This window comes from Rhinoraja longicauda, chromosome 9, assembly GCF_053455715.1.
Source record: "Rhinoraja longicauda isolate Sanriku21f chromosome 9, sRhiLon1.1, whole genome shotgun sequence".
Taxonomy (NCBI): domain Eukaryota; kingdom Metazoa; phylum Chordata; class Chondrichthyes; order Rajiformes; family Arhynchobatidae; genus Rhinoraja; species Rhinoraja longicauda.
Window position 1 is genome coordinate 5,881,511 of NC_135961.1, and position 24,297 is coordinate 5,905,807.

Here is a 24,297-nt window from a genome sequence, read left to right on the forward strand (position 1 = left end):
AGGTTTGCCAGTGAGTACATTGGCTGTAGCATGGAGGCAGCAGGAATGCAAAGGAGATAGAGCAGTCCATACAGAACAAGAGGAAGTTCAGTTGGGTGCAACAGTGCAGTGATGAAGTAAAGGAGTACAAGTGCAGTAATGTAAATACCAATTGGTGACACGATGGTTCCATCGCTGATTATTATGCCTAAAAAATAAAATAGATGGTTTTAGCTAATTAAGTTAGTTCACAATGGCAACATCCTGTTAATTAGGGATTAGCCCTTTTGTGAATTGAATAAACGTTACTCTTGCCCCATCAGTTGCAAAACCTATACCTATGAAATAAAATGCAATCAGCTCCCTCAAAAGAGGTAGATGTATGGCTATGATTGAAAGTTTACAATTACAGTGTAGCACGCAGAACACCCATGTCTCCCTCTGTTATCTGCTGAGATATGATGCATTAACATGAGCGTTTGTCGGCACTGGGCCTGTACTCACTGGGCCTGTACTCACTGGGCCTGTACTCACTGGGCCTGTACTCACTGGGCCTGTACTCACTGGGCCTGTACTCACTGGGCCTGTACTCACTGGGCCTGTACTCACTGGATTTCAGAAGGATGAGGGGGGACCTCATTGAAACTTACCGAATAAGGAAAGGCTTGGATAGAGTGGATGTGGAGAGGATGCTTCCACTAGTGAGAGAGTCTGGGACCAGAGGACACAGTCTCAGAATAAAAGGAAGGGCCTTTAGAAAGAGATGAATAGGAATATCTTTAGTCAGAGGGTGATGAATCTGTGGAATTCATTGCCACAGAAGGCTGTGGAGGCCAAGTGAGTAGATATTTGTTAGGTGTGATAGGTTCTTAACTAGTACAGGTATCAGGGATTATGTGGAGAAGACTGGAGAACGGGGCTGAGGGGGAGAGATAGATCAGCCACGATTGAATGGCTTGAGTAGACCTGATTGGCCGAATGTCCTAATTCTGCTCCTATGACTTATGAATTTATGAACTTATGAGATCCACACTGATCAAAAATTGTTTTTCAAAAAGAAGTTTCATTCCTTCAACTAGAATCACTTTTTGACCTTAGCAACATTGATAAACGAAAAGAGCAAACCTATTTCAATGTCACTCACATATCCAAAAAGAAGATATATTTATTTTACAGTACTTCTGTCTGGAAACCAAAAAGCTGCTCAACACGTTGTACAAGCCTTTAATAATAGACTCACTCAATGACATATTGAACAGTTTCACCTTGGGGATAAACCCATCGGCAAAGTAACTTATATGTTGCTATGAAACTGCCCCTCCCGCTGTTTGTTTTGGAATCTGTGGACTTAAAAGACAAAAAAAGTTTTCTTTCTGAAAGAATGTCCATTTGCCAAACCTCATGCCTCCAATTCCATCGGTGACCTTTTTTGAGTATCTTCACCACCACAAATACCAATTGAGTTTAAATCGGTAAAATGAGATCACCATCATCGGCAAATTATTCACTAACTCATTGCAATGAGACAAGCCACATCTTGAAATTTAGGTGGAGCCACTGACAAAAGGCGAATGGATTGTAAAATTCATCTGTATCAATTTCTCCCTCCATTTCCACCTCCCCTCTCTCCTATGTATTGAGTTGCTTATCTGTATAAGAAGATAACTGCAGATGCTGGTACAAATCGAAGGATTTTATTCACAAAATGCTGGAGTAACTCAGCAGGTCAGGCAGCATCTCGGGAGAGAAGGAATGGGCGACGTTTCGGGTCGAAGAAGGGTCTGAAGAAGGGTCTCGACCCGAAACGTCACCCATTCCTTCTCTCCCGAGATGCTGCCTGACCTGCTGAGTTACTCCAGCATTTTGTGAATAAAAACCTTCGAGTTGCTTATCTGCTTTTGATGAAGGAAACGGACATCATGAAAATGAAAATAATGTGCAGACATATAGTCCAAAAGAAATACTCACTGAAAGCGGTGCAAACTCCACCAATCATCGCCAGGGTATAAACGACAGTGAAGGCTGCTGTCACTGCGATCTGAGTGTCGGGTGATACCGTGTAACAGATAATGAGGTAAATTATTGGAGGGATCATTGAAACTATCAGGCACCAGTTGTAATTCCAGCCAGTGAAGAATGACAGAGCGGCTGTAAATTAAAATAAAACACAACTATTACCAATGACCCCAGTGAAACCTTTTCTGGTGCATTTTCACACAATGGCCTGGAAATCTCTCCACAACTTGTGCGGTGTGGTGGCATTGCGGTAGAGTTGCTGCCCTGCAGCACCAGAGACCCAGGTTGGATCCTGACTATGGGCGCTGTCTGAACTGTGTTTGTACGTTCTTCCTGTGACCACATGGGTTTTCTACCAGGTGGCACAGTGGAGCAGCAGTAGAGTTGCTGCCTTACAGCGCTTACAGCACTAGAGACCCAGGTTCAATTCTGACCACGGGTGCTGTCTGTAAAGAGTTTGTACGTTCTCACCGTGACCTCGTGCGTTTTCACCGAGATCTTCGGTTTCCTCCCACATTCCAAGGATGTGCAGTATTGTAGGTTAATTGGCTTGGTGTTAGTGTACATCGGAGTTAGTGTCCTCACCACAGGAGCCCGTGCAGCAGAGAACAGACGCACTGCAGAGGCCCAGAGGAAATGCACCGCGCGCAAGGCCCGGGCTATCTCCACTCCCACTGCAGCACCCATCCACTTGTGTCCAACGTGTGGGCGTGCCTTCCAGACCTGGATCGGCCTCACCAGTCACTTCCGGACCCACAGTCACCAATCCTCCAACTGAAAGTGAAGTCATGGTCATCTTCCAACCCGAAGGACCAACAACAACAGTGTTCATTGTCCCTAGTGTGTGTAGGATAGTGTTAATGCGCGGGGATCGCTGGGTAGTGAGGACTTGGTGTGCCGAAGGGCCTGTTTCCGTGCTGTATTTCTAAACTAAAGGAAAATAAGCACCAGTTTCCTCCCACTTTCCAAAGACGTGTGGGTTTTAGCTTAAATGGCTTAGGTAAAAATTGCAAATCATCCCTAGTGTGTAAGATAGTGCAGGTGTATAGGGTATCCAGTGGTCAGCACACTGTATGCGGTATAGGAGCAGGGAGGTTCTGCTGCAGTTGTACAGGGCCTTGGTGAGACCACACCTGGAGTATTGTGTACAGTTTTGGTCTCCTAACCTGAGGAAAGACATTCTAGCCTTAGAGTACAGAGAAGGTTCACCAGATTGATCCCTGGGATGGCAGGACTTTCATATGAAGAAAGACTGGATAGACTAGGCTTATACTCGCTGGAATTTAGAAGACTGAGCGGGGATCTTATTGAAACATATAAAATTCTTAAGGGGTTGGAGAGGCTAGATGCGGGAAGATTGTTCCCGATGTTGGGGAAGTCCAGAACCAGGGGTCACAGCTTAGGGATAAGGGGGAAGTCTTTTAGGACCGAGATGAGAAAACATTTCTTCACACAGAGAGTGGTGAGTCTGTGGAATTCTCTGCCACAGAAGGTAGTTGAGGCCAGTTCATTGGCTATATTTAAGAGGGAGGTAGATGTGGCCGTTGTGGCTAAAGGGATCAGGGGGTATGGAGAGAAGGCAGGTACAGGTTACTGAGCTGGATGATCAGCCATGATCATATTGAATGGTGGTGCAGGCTCGAAGGGCCGAATGGCCTACTCCTGCACCTATTTTCTATGTCTATGTTTCTATGTATCACTGGTTGGTGGGCCAAAGGGCTTGTTTCAACGCTGTATCTCTAAACTAAAGTGAAACTTGTGATATTTTCTAAAATTATTATTTTTTTTTTAGAGATACAGCGCAGAAACAGGCCCTTCGGCCCTACCGGGTCCGTGCCGCCCAGCGATCCCCGCACACTAACACTATCCTACACCCACTAGGGACAATTTTTTTTACATTTGCCCAGCCAATTAACCTACATACCTCTACGTCTTTAGAGTGTGGGGGGAAACCTGAAGATCTCGGAGAAAACCCACGCAGGTCACGGGGATGTGAGAGAGAGGTAAAAAGGGATAATTGATTTAAACTAAGGACCATGAGAAATAGCTGACCCGACTGTGCTCGGCTAGATAAGAACCGCAATAACAAATGGTGACATTCCAAGGATAAGGGCAAGATATCCAAAGAACTAGCAGAGAGAGCACAAGATAACCAGAGCACTAGGAGAGAGGGCAAGATATCCAGAGCACTAGGGGAGAGGGCATGAACTACTCTGTACTGCGCCTGCCTAATGAGATCAATGAATATTGCAAAAACGCCCCGCATGACAAGATGCCTCATTTAAATGCACATGCGATGTATGATGTGGGAGGCAACAGGGGCGGTGTCGTTAGATTGTGCACCTCAGTGCTCCGATTGGAAGGAGTCCAGAGGGGAGGAATTTAAGGTGTGACAATTGTAAAGTGAAGTGAATAAAAAGAAGGGATTTTCCCGACCTCGGTGTGTCTCAAGAGGGGAGGCACCCAACTCTGCAGACTTGCAAATAAACTATACTTGTTTCTCTGGATTGTCTCGAGCATCGTGATTGTGAGCACTCACATTTGCATCTCACAGGGAGAACGTACAAACTCCGTACAGACAGCGCCCGTAGTCAGGATGGAACCTGAGTCTCCGGCGCTGCATTCGCTGTAAGGCAGCAACTCTACTGCTGCGCCACCGTGACCGCAGTGGAATGATGTGTGTGCGTGCGGTGAAACATGGAAATCCTGAAGTTGCTGCCAGATTTTTCTATTCCTTCACGCCTGCCTTCATCACAACAACAGTGGCCTGACAGGAATTTCAGGTGGTAACAAAACATCAACACTGCAAAGAAAACATGAGCATTTTATACTTTGTTGCCTGAGGGGTAGGTGAGCTATTAATAGTCTTACACAATCATGATTAAGATGTTTAAAAACTCTTTGGCACCAAATGGGTTGTTTTTTATTTCCATCAATCAAAATGTTATGTCTTCTGCTTTTGTAAAAACGTGCAGACATTTCAGTATCAATGTCAGCAAGCCAAAGGAGCTAGTTATTGACTTCAGGAAGCATGGTGGAGTACGTGCCCCACACACCATCAAAGGTGCTGAAACCAAGATGGTGGTGAACTTCATGTCCCTTGGTGTTAATATTACCAACGATCTGTCGTGGACAGACCACATTGTTGCAACAGCCAGGAAAACACATCAACACCTCTACTTCCAGAGGGTACTGAGGAAATCTGCCATGTTTAGAGATACAGTGCGGAAACAGGCCCTTTCGGCCCACCGGGTCCGCGCCGACCAGCGATCCCCGCACACTAACACTATCCTACACACACTGGGGACCATTTTTTTAACATTTACCAAGCCAATTAACCTTCAAACCTGTACGTCTTTGGAGTGTGGGAGGAAATCGAAGATCTCGGAGAAAACCCACGCAGGACACGGGGAGAACGTACAAACTCCGTACAGACAGCACCTGTAGCCGGGATCGAACCCGGGTCTTCGGCGCTGCATTCGCTGCAAGGTAACAACTCTACCGCTGCGCCACCGAGCCGCCCTTAATAGTCAACCTGTGCCATGCTGTGCCACCGTGACTCTTACAAACTTCTACAGATGACTCTTACAAACTTCTACAGATGCTCAATAGAAAGCATACCATTGGTTTGCATCACCGCTTCACTCGGGACAGCCCTGCCCAAGAATGCAAGAATTTGCAAAGAGTTGTGGATGGAGCCTCACCCATCGCCATTGGCGCCATCTACACTTCATGCTGCCTCAGGAAAGCAGCCAACATAATCAAAGACTTGTCTCTCCCGGGTCATTCCTTCTTCTCTCTGTTCCTGTCAGGCAGAAGGTACAGAAGCTTGAAAGCGCGCACCACCAGACTCTGGAACAGCTTCTTCCCCTCTGTTATCAGCCTAAACGGTTCTTCTATAGGCTACGATATTGTCTGATTCACCTTCACCCCATTGCAGGTGTTGGACTTTGTCTCTGGATCTGATGTGCTGCAATGCTGAGAATTATATTATGTGCTCTGTATCCTCCCCTTTGCTCTACCCATTGTATTTGAATTTGACTTGATTGTATTAACGTATAATATTATTTGACCTTATCGTATATCATGCAAAGCAAAGCTTTTCACTGTACCACAGTACACGTGACAATAATAAACCTGAACCTAAACCTAAATATACTTTAATCTGTTTTGTGTTCTTCACTGTTTATTTTAATCCCTGTAAAATGTTAAAATACAAGTTGGCTTAGTGGTAGAGTTGCTGCCTTACAGCACCAGTGACCCAGGTTCGATCCTGACTACGGGCGCTGTCTGTACGGAGTTTGTACGTTCTCCCCGTGACCTGCGTGGGTTTTCCCCGAGATCTTCGGTTTCCTCCCACACCCCAAAGACGTGCGGGTTTGTAGGTTAATTGGCCTGGTATACGTGTAAATTGTTCCCAGTGTGTGCAGGATGGTGTTAATGTGTGGGGATTGCATGCCGGTGTGGACTCGGTGGGCCAAGGGGCCTGTTTCTGCACTGTTTAACTAAATTAAAGTCGATGCTTTTTTACCCCTGATGCACAGTCAAGTCAAGTCCAGTCCAGTCCAGTCAAGTCCAGTCCAGTCCAGTCCAGTCCAGTCCAGTCCTGTCCAGTCCTGTCCAGTCTAGTCAAGTCCAGTCAAGTGCAGTCCAGTTAAGTCAAGTCAATTTTGTGTGTATAGCACATTTAAAAACAATGTGCTGTACATCAGTTCAGGTACTAAGAACGAACATACAATGGCACACAAACATAACAGCACATACATAAACAGTTCACAGCGCCCCCTCAGAGGGCCTCAAACGCTAGGGAGTAGAAATAGGTTTTGAGCCTGGACTTAAAGGAGTCGATGGAGGGGGCAGTTCTGATGGGGAGAGGGATGCTGTTCCACAGTCTAGGAGCTGCAACCGCAAAAGCGCGGTCACCCCTGAGCTTAAGCCTAGACTGCGGGATAGTCAGTAGCCCCAAGTCGGCAAGAATTCTTCCAGTGATTGTTCACTCGGCCGTTTGCTGCTGTCACAGTTTCTGGGCTCACGAGACCTTCTGGAACCCAAGAGCAATGGGCATCAGATATTGAAAACCACTCCACAAAGAGTGCATGGACATTACGGGCAGCTCTGTTGTATTCTAAGGTAATGGCACCCAGAGTTGATGATCTGGATAAAATCTGGTAGTGGAGAAATGGGTGCTTCAAGCTTGAAATCCATCACCCAACAACTCAATGGCATTTGCCATTTTTGAGGGATCCCAGCGTCGCTGTTGGTTGAAGAATGAGGGGAATCAATAAGGGGGAATGTCTTCAACTACAGTTATTGAATAAGAAGCTTCTATGATTACACTGAAGGGACTGCCACCAGTCATTTTCAGTCTCAGTGGAAACATAGAAACATAGAAAATAGGTGCAGGAGGAGGCCATTCGGCCTTTCGAGCCAACACCGCCATTCATTGTGATCATGGCTGGTCATCCACAATCAGTAACCCGTGCCTGCCATCTCCCCATATCTCTAGAGCTCTATCTAACTCTCTTTTAAATTCATCCGGTGAATTGTCCTCTGTGGCAGAGAATTCCACAAATTCCACAAATTCATAACTCTCTGGGTGAAAAAGTTTTTTCTCATCTCAGTTTTAAATGGTCTTATGGCGAGTCCGAGACTTGTAGTTGTAGATGAAGTTTATTGCAACCGCAATACACGAATACAGAATCAAAACAACAAGTCGCAGGACAACCAATATAAACTTACTGTCTTCCTTGAAGACTCAGACGAACTAACTAAATCGGGCGCCAAACGCACCCATGACATCGCTGACCAATCAGCGATGTCCTTCCCTGGACCAATCCCCATGGTCGCGTTCCCACGTGACCTCGCTGGCCAATCCGAGGGTTCGACGACCTAGACCATTCTCCATGGTCGCTACATGACCCCCCCCAGAACCCGAGGTGCGGAACCTAGCTGGGAGCCTGATTTCGCGACCACAACGAGTACGGAGAGGGACAGCCTGAACCACAGGAGCCGGAGGTTCCGGACTTGGTGGAACAGCCGGAACGAGAGGTTCTGGAGGAACTACCGGCACGGGGGGCTCTGGAGGAACTGCCGAAACGGGAGGTCCTGAAGGAACTGTCAGAACGGGGGTTTCTGGACTGGGCGGAACTAACGGAGGTCGGCCTCTCCGAGGGGTTTGACCGACCAAAACTGGTTGATCCGGGTCCAAATGGGCAGGTTTGAGCCGGGACACCGAGACGAGTTCGCTCTTGCCGCCCATGTCTAAGGTGAAAGTAGCCGTTCCCTTACGTAACACCCGGAACGGCCCTTGATAGACCCTCTGCAACGGGGCGCGATGGGCATCCTTACGCAGAAAAACAAAATCACAGTCTTTCAGGGCAGCCGGTTCATGCACCATGGAACACCCATGGCGTGAAGTCGGCACTGGAGCCAGGGAGCCCACCCGTTCCCGGAGAGATGCTAACGCTGATGGGACCGAAGGGAGCAGGGCTGAAGGGTCCGAAAAAAGGTCTCCGGGTACTCGAAGTGTCGAGCCATATACTAGCTCTGCAGACGACGCACCGAGATCTGGCTTAGGAGCAGTCCGGATGCCCAAAAGAACCCAAGGGAGTTGGTCCACCCAGTCCGGGCCTTCAAGCCTTGCACTGAGGGACGCCTTAAGTTGGCGGTGGAACCTTTCTACGAGTCCATTTGCCTGGGGGTGATATGCAGTTGTGGGTTGTAACTTGGACCCGTACAGTTCCGCCAGCGCGGCCCAGAGGGACGAAGTGAACTGTGGCCCTCTGTCAGTGGTAATAACTGCCGGGACCCCAAAACGAGCTACCCAATGGAGGGCCAAAGTCCTAGCACAAGACGCTGACGAGATATCAAACAATGGGAAAGCCTCTGGCCACCGGGTGAACCGATCCACCACCGTGAGGAGGTGGGTGTAGCCCCGGGAGGAAGGCAAAGGTCCGACCAAATCCACGTGGATGTGAAAAAAACGAAAGGGCGGGACCTCGAAATCCTGTACGGGGGGCTGGACGTGGCGCTGGACTTTAGCGGTCTGACAGGGCACGCAGGAACGTGCCCACCCCGCTACCTGTTTTCTCAGGCCATGCCAGACAAACCTCGCTGCTACCAAGGCAGAGGTGGAGCGGATGGACGGGTGCGCCAACCCATGAATGGCATCGAAAACTCGGCGCTGAAGGGAAGGCGGCACTACCGGCCTTGGACGAGGAAGAGAAATATCGCACCAGACTTTCGTGCCCTCCGACCCACAAGCCACCTGGGCCAACTTTAATCCCGAAGTGGTGGACCGGTAAGCCGAAACGGTATCCGCCAGAAGCTGCGCCTCCGCGAGCTCCTGGGGATCCACCTCGCAGTCCACCGCCGAAATAGGGGGAAAAGCAGGTCTAGACAGGGCGTCAGCAACGGCATTAAGCTTACCCGCGATATGACGGACATCTGTTGTAAATTCGGAGATAGCAGTCAGGTGCCGCTGCTGGCGGGCCGACCATGGGTCAGACAATTTCAAAAACGCAAATGTTAATGGCTTGTGGTCCGTAAATGCCACAAATGGGCGGCCCTCGAGGAAATACCTAAAATGACGGACAGCTAAATAGAGAGCTAGAAGCTCTCGGTCAAATGCACTATATTTCAGCTCGGCCGAATTTAGTTGCCGGCTGAAAAAGGCTAAAGGCTGCCAATGGCCACCAACCTGCTGCTCCAGAACCCCACCCACCGCCACGTCAGAGGCGTCAACCGTCAGGGCCGTGGGGGCGGAGGGGCTCGGATGGACCAACATGGTGGCGTCTGCCAGGGCTGCCTTAGCTGCCGTAAAAGCCGACTCTGCGGCCGGGGACCACAACAACTCTACCGGGTTCCCTGCAAGGCATTGGAAAAGCGGGCGCAGGACTCGCGCCGCTGCCGGAACGAATCTATGGTAGAAATTAACCATACCGACAAACTCCTGCAGCCCTTTTACAGTGGTGGGCCTGGGAAAAGCCCGGATAGCTTCCACCTTCTCGGGTAAAGGGGCGGCACCGGCAGGAGTAATTCTGTGCCCTAGAAAATCAAGGGCAGGCAGGCCGAATTGACATTTGGAGGGTTGGATAATGAGCCCGTGGTCTTGGAGCCGCTGGAACACGGTCCGCAAATGGGCCTGGTGTTCCTGCACTGAGGGGCTGGCTACTAGGATGTCGTCTAGATAGATAAACAAAAAGGGTAAACCCCGGCCCACGCGGTCCATCAGTCGCTGGAAAGCCTGTGCCGCGTTCTTTAAACCGAAAGGCATACGCAACCATTCAAACAACCCGAACGGAGTTATAGTTGCAGTTTTTTGTATGTCCTCCGGTCGCACCGGAATCTGATGATATCCTCGCACCAAATCGATTTTGGAAAACACTACCGCACCTTCCAGCCCAGATGAAAAGTCCTGTAGGTGCGGTATGGGGTAGCGATCAGCCGTGGTGACAGCATTGAGACGCCGATAATCGCCACATGGCCTCCACCCCCCAGATGCCTTGGAGACCATGTGTAACGGCGAGGCCCACGGGCTGTCAGACTGACGGACAATTCCCATTTCCTCCATCTTCCTGAACTCCTCCTTTGCCACCACCAGTTTGTCTGGCGGCAGTCTCCTGGCCCGAGCGAAAACGGGAGGGCCTTCGGTGCGGATGTGATGGACCACACCGTGTTTAGCCGAAGGTGCGTCGAAACGTTGAACGAGCAGCTCTGGGAACTCGGCCAGAATCGCAGCATACGAGTCGGGGGCCGCGACGACGGCCTGGACAGTAGGGCTGAGCGAGGAGGCGATTGTCGGAGCGACGTGCTCGTCTTCGGCTGAAGGTCGGAGGTCGTTACCGCGGACATCAGGAACCAGTGAAAAAGCCCAGAGAAAATCTGCGCCCAGGATCGCTTGTTTGACGTCGGCTATGATGAATGGCCATTCGTACGTGCGGAGGCCTAAACCCAGGGACATTTTCCGTGTACCGAAAGTGCGAATTGGGCTGCCGTTCACCGCGATGAGGGTGGGACCTGTCTTACCCGATCTGGTTTCGAGGTCGGTCGGCGGCACTATGCTGACGATGGCTCCCGTGTCTACCAAAAATTCTGTGTCCGTGAATCGATCATGGACATAGAGGCGCCGGTTCTGGCCAATCGTAACTGCCCCTATGTACGATCGGCCGAGGCATTTCCCGCGAAGGTACAAGGCAAGCGGCAGTTGCGGGATTCGTTACCCCATCGTAGGTGATAATAGCACCAGCCGCGCTTGTGCGGATCTTTTTGGCGGGCTTTCGGAGAATTGGCGGGAGACGTGGCGCCATCTTGCCGTCGCTGTGGCGTGGTCACCGATGTCGAGACTTTGTTGATGGAATCCCCTGCCTTGTTTTTTCCCGCTATGAGCGCGTCCGCTTTCGCTGCATATGCTTCGGGGTCCTTAAAAGAACAATCCGTAAGCAGCAATCGGACATCCTCGGGGAGTTTTTCGCGGAATGCCTGCTCAAACATCGGGCAATCCGTATGCTCACCGGCTAGCACCATCATTTCGGCCATGAGGACGGAAGGCAGTTTGTCTCCAAGCTCCGGTAGGTGCAGAAGTTTTGCCGCACCACCATGCTTTTTTAACCCGAAGGTCCGCAGTAATACCTTCTTCATGGTTTCATACTTGTCTTCCGCAGGTGAATTTATTATGAACCGCATCACGCGCTTGGTTGTGTCCGGCGATAGCGCGCTGACGAGGTAGAAGTACTTCGTGGAATCATCCGACACCTTCTTTATATGGAATTGGGCCTCGGCGTGGATAAACCAAGCTTGCGGTGCGTACGTCCAAAATAACGGAAGATGAACGTCCGCCGCGCTTGACTCCGGTGTGCCCTGCTCAGTCATCGTCAACGAGGCGTCGGGTTTTTCTCAGTCGGTGATCGTCCAGATCACGTTCGGGGTCACCAATATGGCGAGTCCGAGACTTGTAGTTGTAGATGAAGTTTATTGCAACCGCAATACACGAATACAGAATCAAAACAACAAGTCGCAGGACAACCAATATAAACTTACTGTCTTCCTTGAAGACTCAGACGAACTAACTAAATCGGGCGCCAAACGCACCCATGACATCGCTGACCAATCAGCGATGTCCTTCCCTGGACCAATCCCCATGGTCGCGTTCCCACGTGACCTCGCTGGCCAATCCGAGGGTTCGACGACCTAGACCATTCTCCATGGTCGCTACAGTCTCCTCTTTATTCTTAGACTGTGGCCCCTGGTTCTGACCTTCCCCAACATTGGGAAAAAATTTCCTGCATCTAGCTCGTCCAGTCCTTTTATAATTTCATACGTTTCTTTAAGATCCATTATCTGATGGCTCAGCCTGAATCCATTATCTGATGTGTTAGCATTAGAAAAATGCTCTGGGCTCATATGTCCACCTCTGCCTGTATGGAAATGTCTGGAGGAATTGTGGTTATTAAAGATAAATCCGTTTCATGACCAAGATTGTTTGCTGTGTCACAGTTGCTGTGCTGTTCAGAAAAGGGCTTGCCCTGGGCTGTTTTATCCCAATCTTCCATCTAAACTGCTATGCTTGCTTAAAGAACAAGCCTCACAAACAAGACCTCACGAAAAGAAAATAAGATTCTCAAAAATGATTCCGTTTCAGCTGAAATTTCAGTTAGTGGTGATTGTCCATGTAATCTGCTGACTGCAGAATTCAGATTGCATTGTAAACCTTCCAACGCATCGAGTAGACAATAGACAATAGACAATAGACAATAGGTGGAGGAGTAGGCCATTCGGCCCTTCGAGCCAGCACCGCCATTCAATGTGATCATGGCTGATCATTCTCAATCAGTACCCCGTCCCATCCCCTCCCCTCTCTGCATTCCGCAGAGACCGTTCCCTCCGTAACTCCCTGGTCCACTCGTCCCTTCCTACCCAAACCACCCCAACCCCGGGCACTTTCCCCTGCAACCGCACGAGATGCAACACCTGTCCCTTTACCTCCCCCCTCAACTCCATCCAAGGACCCAAACAGTCTTTCCAGGTGAGACAAAGGTTCACCTGCACCTTCTCCAACCTCATCTATTGCATCCGCTGCTCTAGATGTCAACTCATTTACATCGGCGAAACCAAGCGCAGGCTCGGCGATCGCTTCGCTGAACACCTGCGCTCGGTCCGCATTAACAAAACTGATCTCCCGGTGGCCGAGCACTTTAACTCCCCCTCCCAGTCCCAGTCTGACCTTTCTGTCATAGGCCTCCTCCAGTGCCATAGTGAGGCCCACCGGAAATTGGAGGAACAGCACCTCATATTTCGCCTGGGCAGTTTGCAGCCCAGTGGTATGAACGTCGACTTCTCCAACTTTAGATAGTTCCTCTGTCCCTCCCTTCCCCTCCTCCTTCCCAGACCTCCCTCTATCTTCCTGTCTCCACCTATATCCTTCCTTTGTCCCGCCCCCCTGACATCAGTCTGAAGAAGGGTCTCGACCCGAAACGTCACCCATTCCTTCTCTCCCGAGATGCTGCCTGACTTGCTGAGTTACTCCAGCATTTTGTGAATAAATCGATTTGTACCAGCATCTGCAGTTATTTTCTTATACTCCCCGTTCCTGCCTTCTCCCCATAACCCCTGACTCCGCTATCCTTAAGAGCTCTATCTTGCTCTCTCTTGAATGCATTCAGAGAATTGGCCTCCACTGCCTTCTGAGGCAGTGAATTCCACAGATTTACAACTCTCTGACTGAAAAAGTTTTTCCTCCTCTCAGTTCTAAATGGCCTACCCCTTATTCTTAAACTGTGGCCGCTGGTTCTGGACTCCCCCAACGTTGGGAACATGTTTCCTGCCTCTAATGTGTCCAACCCCTTAATAATCTTATATGTTTCAATATGTTTCAATGCTGGTTTATACTGAAGATAGACACAAAAAGCTGGAGTAACTCAGTGGGACAGGCAGCATCTCTGGAGAGAAGGAATGGGTGACGTTTCTGGTCGAGACCCTTCTCGAACTTTACCCATTCCTTATCTCCAGAGATGCTGCCTGTCCCGCTGAGTTACTCCAGCTTTTTGTGTCTATCTTCCCTCGCATCAGTTGCTCGAATTACGAAGGTTGTTTCCTCATCTCTCAGGCATGGAGTGCTTTAGACTTATTAGTTGCGTTGATGAATAAAATTATTCCCCCTACTAAGTTGCACCAAAGTGTGAATATCAAAAACTGCAGGAGCAGGAAGACTGAAACAAATACTTAATACAGCAATGCTGAAAGATTAAGCACATCAGGTAATATCTGCGGAAAGAGAAACGGTTTCAGCTTGAAGATCCTGGTTCCGAACTGTAAAGGACGGGAAATAAGTTATCTTTTAAGTTGCAGAGAAGGTGAGGGAGGAATGGGGGGTTTACAAGGAACACTTCTAACAGGGTGAAGCCAGAGTTGCTCTGTGGGTAGGTGGTCGTGATCATCCAAGCTACAGTTTCATGGAGTCAGTTTGAGAGAGACAATTGGAACAAAAGTTACGAGATAAGGGACAACTGAGAGTGAGAGAAAATGTGAGCTGTTTCAGCAGGCATGGCCAGTTTTGATGCGGACATAGAAAGCAATCTACCTGAAATTGTGGAGTTCCATATAGAGCCCAGAGGGTTGCAATATGTCCAGATGACAGATAAGAGTCTGAGCCTTAAACCTTGTTATTATCATACAAGAAGGCAGACTGGACATGGATATTTATTCCCAAAATGCTGGAGTAACTCAGCAGGTCAGGCAGCAGCTCAGGAGAGAAGGAATGGGTGACGTTTCGGGTGGAGACCCTTCTTCAGACTGATGTCAGGGGGGCCGGGACAAAGGAAGGATATAGGTGGAGACAGGAAGATGGAGGGAGAACTCTACCATATCCAGACTGGACATGGAGGTCAGAGTAGGGAGTGGGAGTCGGTTGGAAAAATAAAATGTCACCCATATTTAATGGGTGGCATGGTGGCGCAGCGGTAGAGTTGCTGCCTTACAGCGAATGCAGCACCGGAGACCCAGGTTCGATCCCGACTACGGGTGCTGTCTGTACGGAGTTTGTTTGTTCTCCCCGTGACCTGCGTGGGTCTTTCTCCAAGATCTTCGGTTTCCTCCAACACTCCAAAGACGTGCGTGGTTGTAGGTTAATTGGCTCGGTAAATGTAACAATTGTCCCAAGTGGGTGTAGGACAGTGTTAATGTGCGGGGATCGCTGGTCGATGCGGACCCGGTGGGCCGAAAGGGCCTGTTTCCGCGCTGTATCTCTAAACTAAACTAAACTAAAATGGGCATAACATTAAGTAGTAGTCAAGAGCAATATAGGTGAGCAATGTTTCCTCCTAAGTCATAGTTTCTGTGTCTCATAAGTGAGATGAGCGGAATTAGGTCATTCGGCCCATCAAGTCTACTCCACCATTCAATCACGGCTGATCGATCTCTCCCTCCTAACCCCATTCTCCTGCCTTATCTCCATAACCTCTGACACCCGTACTCCTGTACTGTGCCCGGACACACAGGACTCTCTAAAAACTCAGTTTGTTCATTCAGATGTCCATTAAAACATGTGTTTAGTTTAGTTTAGAGATACAGCGCAGAAACAGGCCCTTCGGCCCACCGATTCCGCACCGACCAGTGATCCCCGCACACTAATACTACCCTACACCCACTAGGGACAATTTTGTTACATTTACACCAAGCCAATTAACCTACAAACCTGTACGTCTTTGGAGTATGGGAGGAAACCGAAGATCTCGGAGAAAACCCACGCAGGTCACGGGGAGAACGTACAAACTCCGAACAGACAGCACCCGGAGTCGGGATGGAACCCGGGTCTCTGGCGTTGTAAGCCAGTAGCCCATGTGTTGTACAGAACAAAACTAGTGCAATGATACTGCTTTTGTGACTGATGTTTTACCTGCCATCAGAAAACAAACGGTAGATGGCCCCACAAGAGTAGCCATCAAGTATAAGATCTGGTAGAGGAGAAATGGTTTTGAAATGGATGGGTTTTTTCTTGAAGCTTCGAATCCATTACCCAACAACTCAATGGCATTTGCTATTTTTGATGGATCCCAGCGTCGCCGTTGGTTGAAGAACTCCTTGAAGTCCCGAGGGGCGTTGGTATAGGAGTCAGATCCTGCACAGTATTCGATTCTCCAGCCTTGCTGTATTAGCAGGAGGGAAAGCCAGCGGTCTTCACCTGCAAAGTATATTCCATGTCAGTTTATACAGCGAGCTATTGGCATTGTCAGGACTAAACTAAAGCCAATGGGGCATTAAGAAGCTCTGCACTGACAATTTTAAACTGCAGAATATGGAGAAAAGAAAATGAAAGGAAAAGAGGACAATCTTTTAATGCAAGGCAGGTAGGGTTAAATGGAAAAAAGGATGACGGTGAAAGCAAAGGGGAAAATCAAGAGTATTCTATAGTGTAGGGTGGCACGGTGGCACAGCGGTAGAGTTGCTGCCTTACAGCGCTTACAGCGCCAGAGACCTGGGATCGATTCCGACTTCGGGTGCTGCCTGTTTGGAGTTTGGACGTTCTCCCCCGTGACCACATGTGCTTTCCCCGAGATCTTGAGTTTCTTCCCATACTCCAAAGACATACAGGTTTGCAGGTTAATTGGTTTGGTATCATTGTAAATTGTCCCTGGTGTGTGTGTGTGTGTGTCGGGTAGTGTTAGTGTGCGGGGAGCGCTGGGCGGCGCGGTCTCGGTGGGCCGAAGGGCCTGTTTCCACGCTGTATCTCTAAACTAAAAAGCTAAAATTATCAGATTTGATTGAATAGTATAAAAACAAAGCTTTTCCCCTGAACCTTGATGCACATGGCAATAATAAACCGATACCTAAACCAACAAGAATAGAGTGGATTCAAGCCATTCTCGACCCAAACGACTACTTAGGAAGAAGGAAAACTCTCTAAAGTTAGAAAGAGTTAGAAACAAAGGGACTTGAGGATTCAAATGCATGGATTATTAAAATGTAATTTACAGGTACATGTAGTGTTTTTTCTATGATGCTATGTGCCAGCGTAGTATTGGTACTTTTGAGAAGTTAAAAACTAGTTTTTCCAATTTTTAGAATTTTCGTTTTTATGCTCTTTAATTTTAATTGATCAGTTTCAATACAAAAAGACAACTAAAGTTTAAAAAATAACAATGATTAATTATGTGATACACATTAGGGAACAGAGGGTAACTGTGGGCGGTGGTAGAAACATAGAAACATAGAAACATAGGTGCAGGAGGAGGCCATTCGGCCCATCGAGCCAGCACCGCCATTCATTGTGATCATGGCTGATCGTCCCCAATCAATACCCCGTGCCCTACTTCTCCCCATATCCCGTGATTCCACTAGCCCCTAGAGCTCTATCTAACTCTCCCTTAAATCCATCCAGTGATTTGGCTTCCACTGCCCTCTGTGGCAGAGAATTCCACAAATTCACAACTCTCTGGGTGAAAAAGTTTTTTCTCACCTCAGTATTAAATGGCCTCCCCTTTATTCTAATCTGGACTCGCCCAACACTCGGAACATTTTTCCTGCATCTAGCTTGTCCAGTCCTTTTATAATTTTATATGTCTCTATAAGACCCCCTCTCATCCTTCTGAACTCCAGTGAATACAATAGACAATAGACAATAGACAATAGGTGCAGGAGTAGGCCATTCAGCCCTTCGAGCTAGCACCGCCATTCAATGCGATCATGGCTGATCACTCTCAATCAGTACCCCGTTCCTGCCTTCTCCCCATACCCCCTCACTCCGCTATCCTTAAGAGCTCTATCCAGCTCTCTCTTGAAAGCATCCAACGAACTGGCCTCCACTGCCTTCTGAGGCAGAGAATTCCACACCTTCACCACTCTCTGACCGAAAAAGTTCTTCCTCATCTCCGTTCTAAATGGCCTACCCCTTATTCTTAAACTGTGGCCCCTTGTTCTGGACTCCCCCAACATTGGGAACATGTTTCCTGCCTCTAATGTGTCCAATCCCCTAATTATCTTATATGTTTCAATAAGATCCCCCTTCATCCTTCTAAATTCCAGTCTAGTCTTTTCAATCCTTTCCTCATATGTCAGTCCCTCCATCCCAGGGATCAATCAAGAGTTGCTGCCTTACAGCGCTTGCAGCGCCAGAGACCCAGGTTCAATCCTGTCTACGGGTGCTGTCTGTAAGGGGTTTGTACGTTCTCCCCGTGACCTGCGTGGGCTTTTTCTGAGATCTTCAGTTTCCTCCCACACTCCAAAGACAAGTACAAGTTTGGACAAGGTCCCACATAGGACATTGGTGTACAAACTTAAAGCACACGGTATTGAGGGTTCAGTGTTGAGGTGGATAGAAAATTGGTTGGCGGACAGGAAGCAAAGAGTAGGAATAAACGGGTCCTTTTCGGAATGGCAGGCAGTGACTAGTGGGGTACCGCAAGGCTCAGTGCTGGGACCCCAGTTATTTACAGTGTATATTAATGATTTGGACGAGGAAATTGAATGCAACATCTCTAAGTTTGCGGATGACACGAAGCTGGGTGGCAGTGTTAGCCGCGAGGAGGATGCTAGGAGGCTGCAGATTGACTTGGATAGATTAGGCGAGTGGGCAAATGCATGGCAGATGCAATATAATGTGGATAAATGTGAGGTTATCCACTTTGGCGGCAAGAACAGGAAAGCAGAGTATTACCTGAATGGTGACCGATTGGGAGAAGGGGAGATGCAACATGACCTGGGTGTCATGGTGCACCAGTCATTGAAAGCAAGCATGCAGGTGCAGCAGGCAGTGAAGAAAGCGAATGGTATGTTGGCATTCATAGCAAGAGGATTTGAGTTTAGGAGCAGGGAGGTTCTGCTGCAGTTGTACAGGGCCTTGGTGAGACCGCACCTGGAGTATTGTGTGCAGTTTTGGTCTCCTAACCTGAGGAAAGACGTTCTTGCCTTAGAGGGAGTACAGAGAAGGTTCACCAGATTGATCCTTGGGATGGCAGGACTTACATATGAGGAAAGACTGGATAGACTGGGCTTGTACTCGCTGGAATTTAGAAGACTGAGGGGGGATCTTATAGAAACATATAAAATTCTTAAGGGGTTGGAGAGGCTAGATGCGGGAAGATTGTTCCCGATGTTGGGGGAGTACAGAACCAGGGGTCACTGCTTAAGGATAAGGGGGAAGTCTTTTAGGACCGAGATGAGAAAACATTTCTTCACACAGAGAGTGGTGAGTCTGTGGAATTCTCTGCCACAGAAGGTAGTTGAGGCCAGTTCATTGGCTATATTTAAGAGGGAGTTAGATGTGGCCCTTTTTGCTAAAGGGATCAGGGGGTATGGAGAGAAGGCAGGTACAGGCTACTGAGCTGGATGATCAGCCATGATCATATTGAATGGCGGTGCAGGCTCGAAGGGCCGAATGGCCTACTCCTGCACCTATTTTCTATATTTCTATGTTTCTATGTTTCCTATTTACTCCACCTAAGGGCCTCATCATTTTACAGATCGCAATTAAATCTCTTCTCCGTCATTTCTGCTTCGAGGAGAACAACCCCATTTGTTTCTCATACCTATGTAACGAAAGCACTTGCTGCCTAATATATCCCACCCCTTGACAGGTGCCATTGTAACATGATAATCAATGTAATTCACATCGCCTGTCAGTGATCATAATGTTTTGGCTGATCGGTGTATATGGCTACTATATCTGGAGGTTGGGACTATAAGAGGGTAGAGGGTGTGCTACATCTGTACAAAGCTCTGGTTAAACAACACGAGGACAAGCATGAGCAGTCTTGGAAACGACATCCTTTCTTTAAAGAAGCACCATGCAGATTTATCATAGAGGTCCCTGGACTTAGTGCATCACATCACACATTCACCCAGTTTCAATTTCAGCATTGTTTATTGTCACGTGTACCGAGCGGGGTACAGAGAAATACTTTTGTAGCGTGCTAACCAGTGAGCAGAAAGACAATACACGATTCACCCAAGATCCACCCAAGTCCACTTAGAGTGTTACAGTGTGGAAACAGGGCCAACTTGCCCACACCGGCCCTCATGTCCCAGTTACACTAGTCCCATCTGCCTGCGTTTGGTCCAACTCCCTCCAACCCTGTCTTATCCATTTACCTGTCTAACTGCTTCTTAAACGTTGGGATAGTCCCTGCCTCAACTACCTCCTATGGCAGCTTGTTCCATACACCCACCGCCCTTTGTGTGAAAAAGTTACCCCTCAGATTCCTTTGAAATCTTTTCTCCATCACCTTAAAGCTATGTCCTCTGGTCCTCGATTCACCTACTCTGGACAAGAGACTCTGTGCATCTACCCGATCTATTCCTCTCATGATTTTATACACCTCTATAAGATCACCCCTCATCCTCCTGCGCTCCAAGGAATAGAGTCCCAGCCTACTCAACCTCTCCCTATAGCTCACACCCTCTAGTCCTGGCAACATCCTCGGAAACTTGTGAACATCCAATTGTAGGATTCCCTTATATCTATGAAAGGAAAAAGGGAGCTGCTGCCAAGGGAATTCCAGGACAGTAGACAATAGACAATAGGTGCAGGAGTACCTTCCCTACGAGCCAGCACCACCATTCAATGTGATCATGGCTGGTTATTCTTAATCAGTACCCCGCTCCTGCCTTCTCCCCATACCCCCTGACTCCACTATCCTTAAGAGCTCTATCTAGCTCTCTCTTGAATGCATTCAGAGAACTGGCCTCCACTGCCTTCTGAGGCAGAGAATTCCACAGATTTACAACTTTCTGACTGAAAAAGTTTTTCCTCATCTCCGTTCTAATCGTGAAAAGTTTTTCCTCATCTCCAGGCCTACCCCTTATTCTTAAACTGTGGCCCCTAGTTCTGGACTCCCTCAACATTGGGAACATGTTTCCTGCCTCTAACGTGTCCAACCCCTTAATAATCTTATATGTTTCGATATGATCCCCTCATCCTTCTAAATTCCAGCGTATACAAGCCTAGTCGCTCCAGTCTTTCAACATATGACAGTCCCGCCATTCCGGGAATTAACCTAGTAAACCTACGCTGCACGCCCTCAATAGCAAGAATATCCTTCCTCAAATTTGGAGACCAAAACTGCACACAGTACTCTCTCCAACTGCAGAAGGACCTCTTTGCTCCTATACTCAACTCCCCTTGTTATGAAGGCCAACATTCCATTGGCTTTCTTCGCTGCCTGCTGTACCTGCATGCTTCCTTTCAGTGACTGATGCACTAGATCTCGTTGTACGTCCCCTTTTCCTAACTTGACACCATTCAGATAATAATCTGCCTTCCTATTCCTACCACCAAAGTTTTTGATGGAGTTGCACGAAGTTTGAGTCTTGTTGCCAATATTTGAAGTCATCTTCTCTGCACCCTCAAACTGATAGTTGTACAGCGTACAGTGACTGTGGGCGGCCGACACACATTTACCTTGATCATACTGCAGATGCTCCACTGCTGTCGTGGGCTTCATTGCAAACTTTTTCACAACATTTTCATCCATTAAGGCTGCCGCTCTGAACAAGCTGAAACAACCAGGACTGCACAGCACACAGCCCAACACGTGCTCAGATGTCTTTTGGAGCCAGTGGCTGACGGCATATTCAAACTTCTGATACCACACCATCGGACCTAGGATGCAGAAAAAAGTATTTTAAAATAGCAGTAACCATATCGATAGGATGGAGTCTGTGTGTCGATTCATTAACCTATTGCTCAAACGTCATTCATTTTAAAACTGTCCACACTGGATCTCAGATTCCTGTGCTCTGAGAATCTCCAGCCACATGTTGACAGCAACTCCTGTTTTCTACATCTATTCTACATTATCCTTGATCCCCATCCCCTTTGATGCCTCATGCTCACACCTTACACTTCCTTATCTCTGTATCTCCTTGTCTCCCGACTCTCAGTCTGAAGAAGGCTCTTGACCCACAACATCACCCATTCCTTCTCTACAGAGATGCTGCCTGTCCCGCTGAGTTACTCCAACATTTGGTGTCTATCTTCGGTGTAAACCAGCATCTGCAGTTCCTCCCTACACACCTGCAATTATAACGGGACTTCTCGTTGCATTTTTAAAAGAGCTTATGTTTATTTTGCCGTTTTAATGGTTTTCGCAAAGTGATAAGATAGTCCTGGAATATTGAATGCTAAATGTTTTAGCCGCCACCTTAAATCAATGATAAAGGTGCAAAGTATGTACAGGTTCCTGTGTCTAAACAGGTGACACCAAAGCATGTTGATTAGCTCAGGTTATTCCCTGCAACCTCCTGTCCTACTGTTAGACTTTAGACTTGAAGACACTTGCAGAGGTACAGTGTGGAAACAGGCCCTTCGGCCCAACAAGTCCGCGCCGATCAATAACCACACCATACACTAGCACTATCCTACACACAAGGGACAATTCACAATTTCTACCGTAGCCAATCAACCTGCAAACCTGTACATCTTTGACGTGTGGGAGAAAACTGGAGCACCCGGAGAAAACCCACGCGGTCACAGGAAGAACGTACAAACTCCGTGCAGACAGCACCTGTGGTCAGGATCGAACCCGAGTCTCTGGCGCTATAAAGCAGCAACTCTACCTCTGTGCCGCATTACCATGGCAACAGCTACATCCAAAGGATGGACTAAAATGTTTGCAAAGTTCGAGGTGAGTAGAATGTGAATGCAGGCTGTCTTCTCCACACTTTCTGAGACAGGCCGGAATTTTAACCCGTCCTTTGTTAAATCCTGTTCCCGTACATAGTTCTGATGACCCTATCTTCAACCCTATCAAATGACCAGTGGAATATCCCACATCATGAAGTTAACGCTTCTCATCAGATGTTTCTGTGCAATCAATCTACAATTGTTGCAGGAAAGACAGGGTGTGAGCAAGATGGAGGCAGGAGGGAGCCCAATCCTCTTCCAGTTTCTTGTGCCATTCAATTAGATCTTTGTGAAACTGTACTTTAAATTCCCTGCCATCCACCTAACTACAGATCGAACATTTACTTAAGTTTAGTTTAGTTTAGAGATACAGCGTGGAAACAGGCCCTTCGGCCCACCAAGTCCACGCCGCCCAGCGATCCCCGCACATTAACACTATCCTACACACACCAGGGACAATTTACAATTATACCAAGCCAATTAACCCACAAACCTGTACGTCTTTGGAGTGTGGGAGGAAACCGAAGGTAGAGAAAACCCACGCAGTCACGGGGAGAACGTGCAAACTGCATACAGACAGCACCTGTAGTCAGGATCGAACCCGGGTCCCCAGCCAACAAGCAACTCTACCGCTGCGCCACTGTGCCGCCCGCCCTTTATATAATGATGGCAATGATAATGGGAGCAGGGTTTGATTTGGAGAAAACCCTTTTGGTGAACAAGTCGACTCTTTAGTCAATCAATAGTCAATAGTCAATAGTCAATTTATTTGTCACATACACATAAATGTGCAGTGAAATAAAAATTACCCACAGTTCAACAATAAGACCAATAAGAATAATCAATAAAAATGCAATAACACATACAATCAGGGGTAAGGCCTAACACATATCAGCAGGGGTAAGGCCTACCGGTTCCAGTTGGATGTACCCGTCCACAAACTGCTCCAACTCCAGGGTATCTCCTCAGTCTGTCGATCAGTAGAGTTATGGCAGACGGCTGGAATTCTGTGTCTCCATCCAGAGTCAGAATGTACGTGTTCTTTTTCTCAGTCTGTGAAGTGGAAGAGAGTTGAGTTTTGCTCCGTGCGGAGTTCAGTCTCCTGTGTTCACCCGCCAGCATTCACACCCTACTCACCTCCAGCCTTGAATAGATTTTAGTTCCATCCTCTGGATGCAGCTGTTGGCAGACAAAGTGCTTCCTGTGCAGTCTCCAGCCCAGCAGATAGTACATGCACATCACCTGCACACAAAACATGCCGGTTAAAGATTTGGGATAAGGACAGATTGAACCAGAAAGATGAATAAGCTGCCACTATGACCGCCGTTACATGAAAGGCTTGTGAGATAAGAGGTTGCATTTAACATGAACGAAAGGTGGTGGGGTGAGAGTGAATAGTTTTTAACTAATAAGGAGATTTCAAAACTATCAACGATTACTTCAACAAAGAATATGGTTTTCGATTGCACTTCAAGTCAAATTTCACCAGATTGAGCATTAGAAGATAACATTTAGGCATATTGTTTAACACCTATCCCTCAGAATATGTTTCATAGGGGACACTCAAAGGTGTGACTCGGCTGTTCACAATCAACAGCCTCAATTTATTGCTGATGACACAGACTCTGCCCCTCAAATCTGGAGAGTTTTGGCTGCCAGGTAGAAACTCTCTACTGTTTAAATTCCCA

The 24,297-nt window shown here is 47.9% G+C and overlaps 1 protein-coding gene across 1 annotated transcript in view; it reads right to left on the minus strand.

Annotated features, from left to right (window-relative positions):
- Positions 1-24,297, minus strand: part of LOC144596878 (chitin synthase chs-2-like) — a 51,730-nt gene that overhangs the window by 10,461 nt on the left and 16,972 nt on the right. Inside the window, exons 7-11 of the mRNA XM_078405742.1 lie at positions 23,790-23,851; positions 23,521-23,711; positions 21,386-21,586; positions 15,887-16,171; positions 1,948-2,127 (exon numbers count right to left, since the gene is read on the minus strand). Of these exons, the coding sequence (XP_078261868.1) occupies positions 1,948-2,127; positions 15,887-16,171; positions 21,386-21,586; positions 23,521-23,711; positions 23,790-23,851 (919 nt within the window). The remainder of the gene's footprint in view (positions 1-1,947; positions 2,128-15,886; positions 16,172-21,385; positions 21,587-23,520; positions 23,712-23,789; positions 23,852-24,297) is intronic.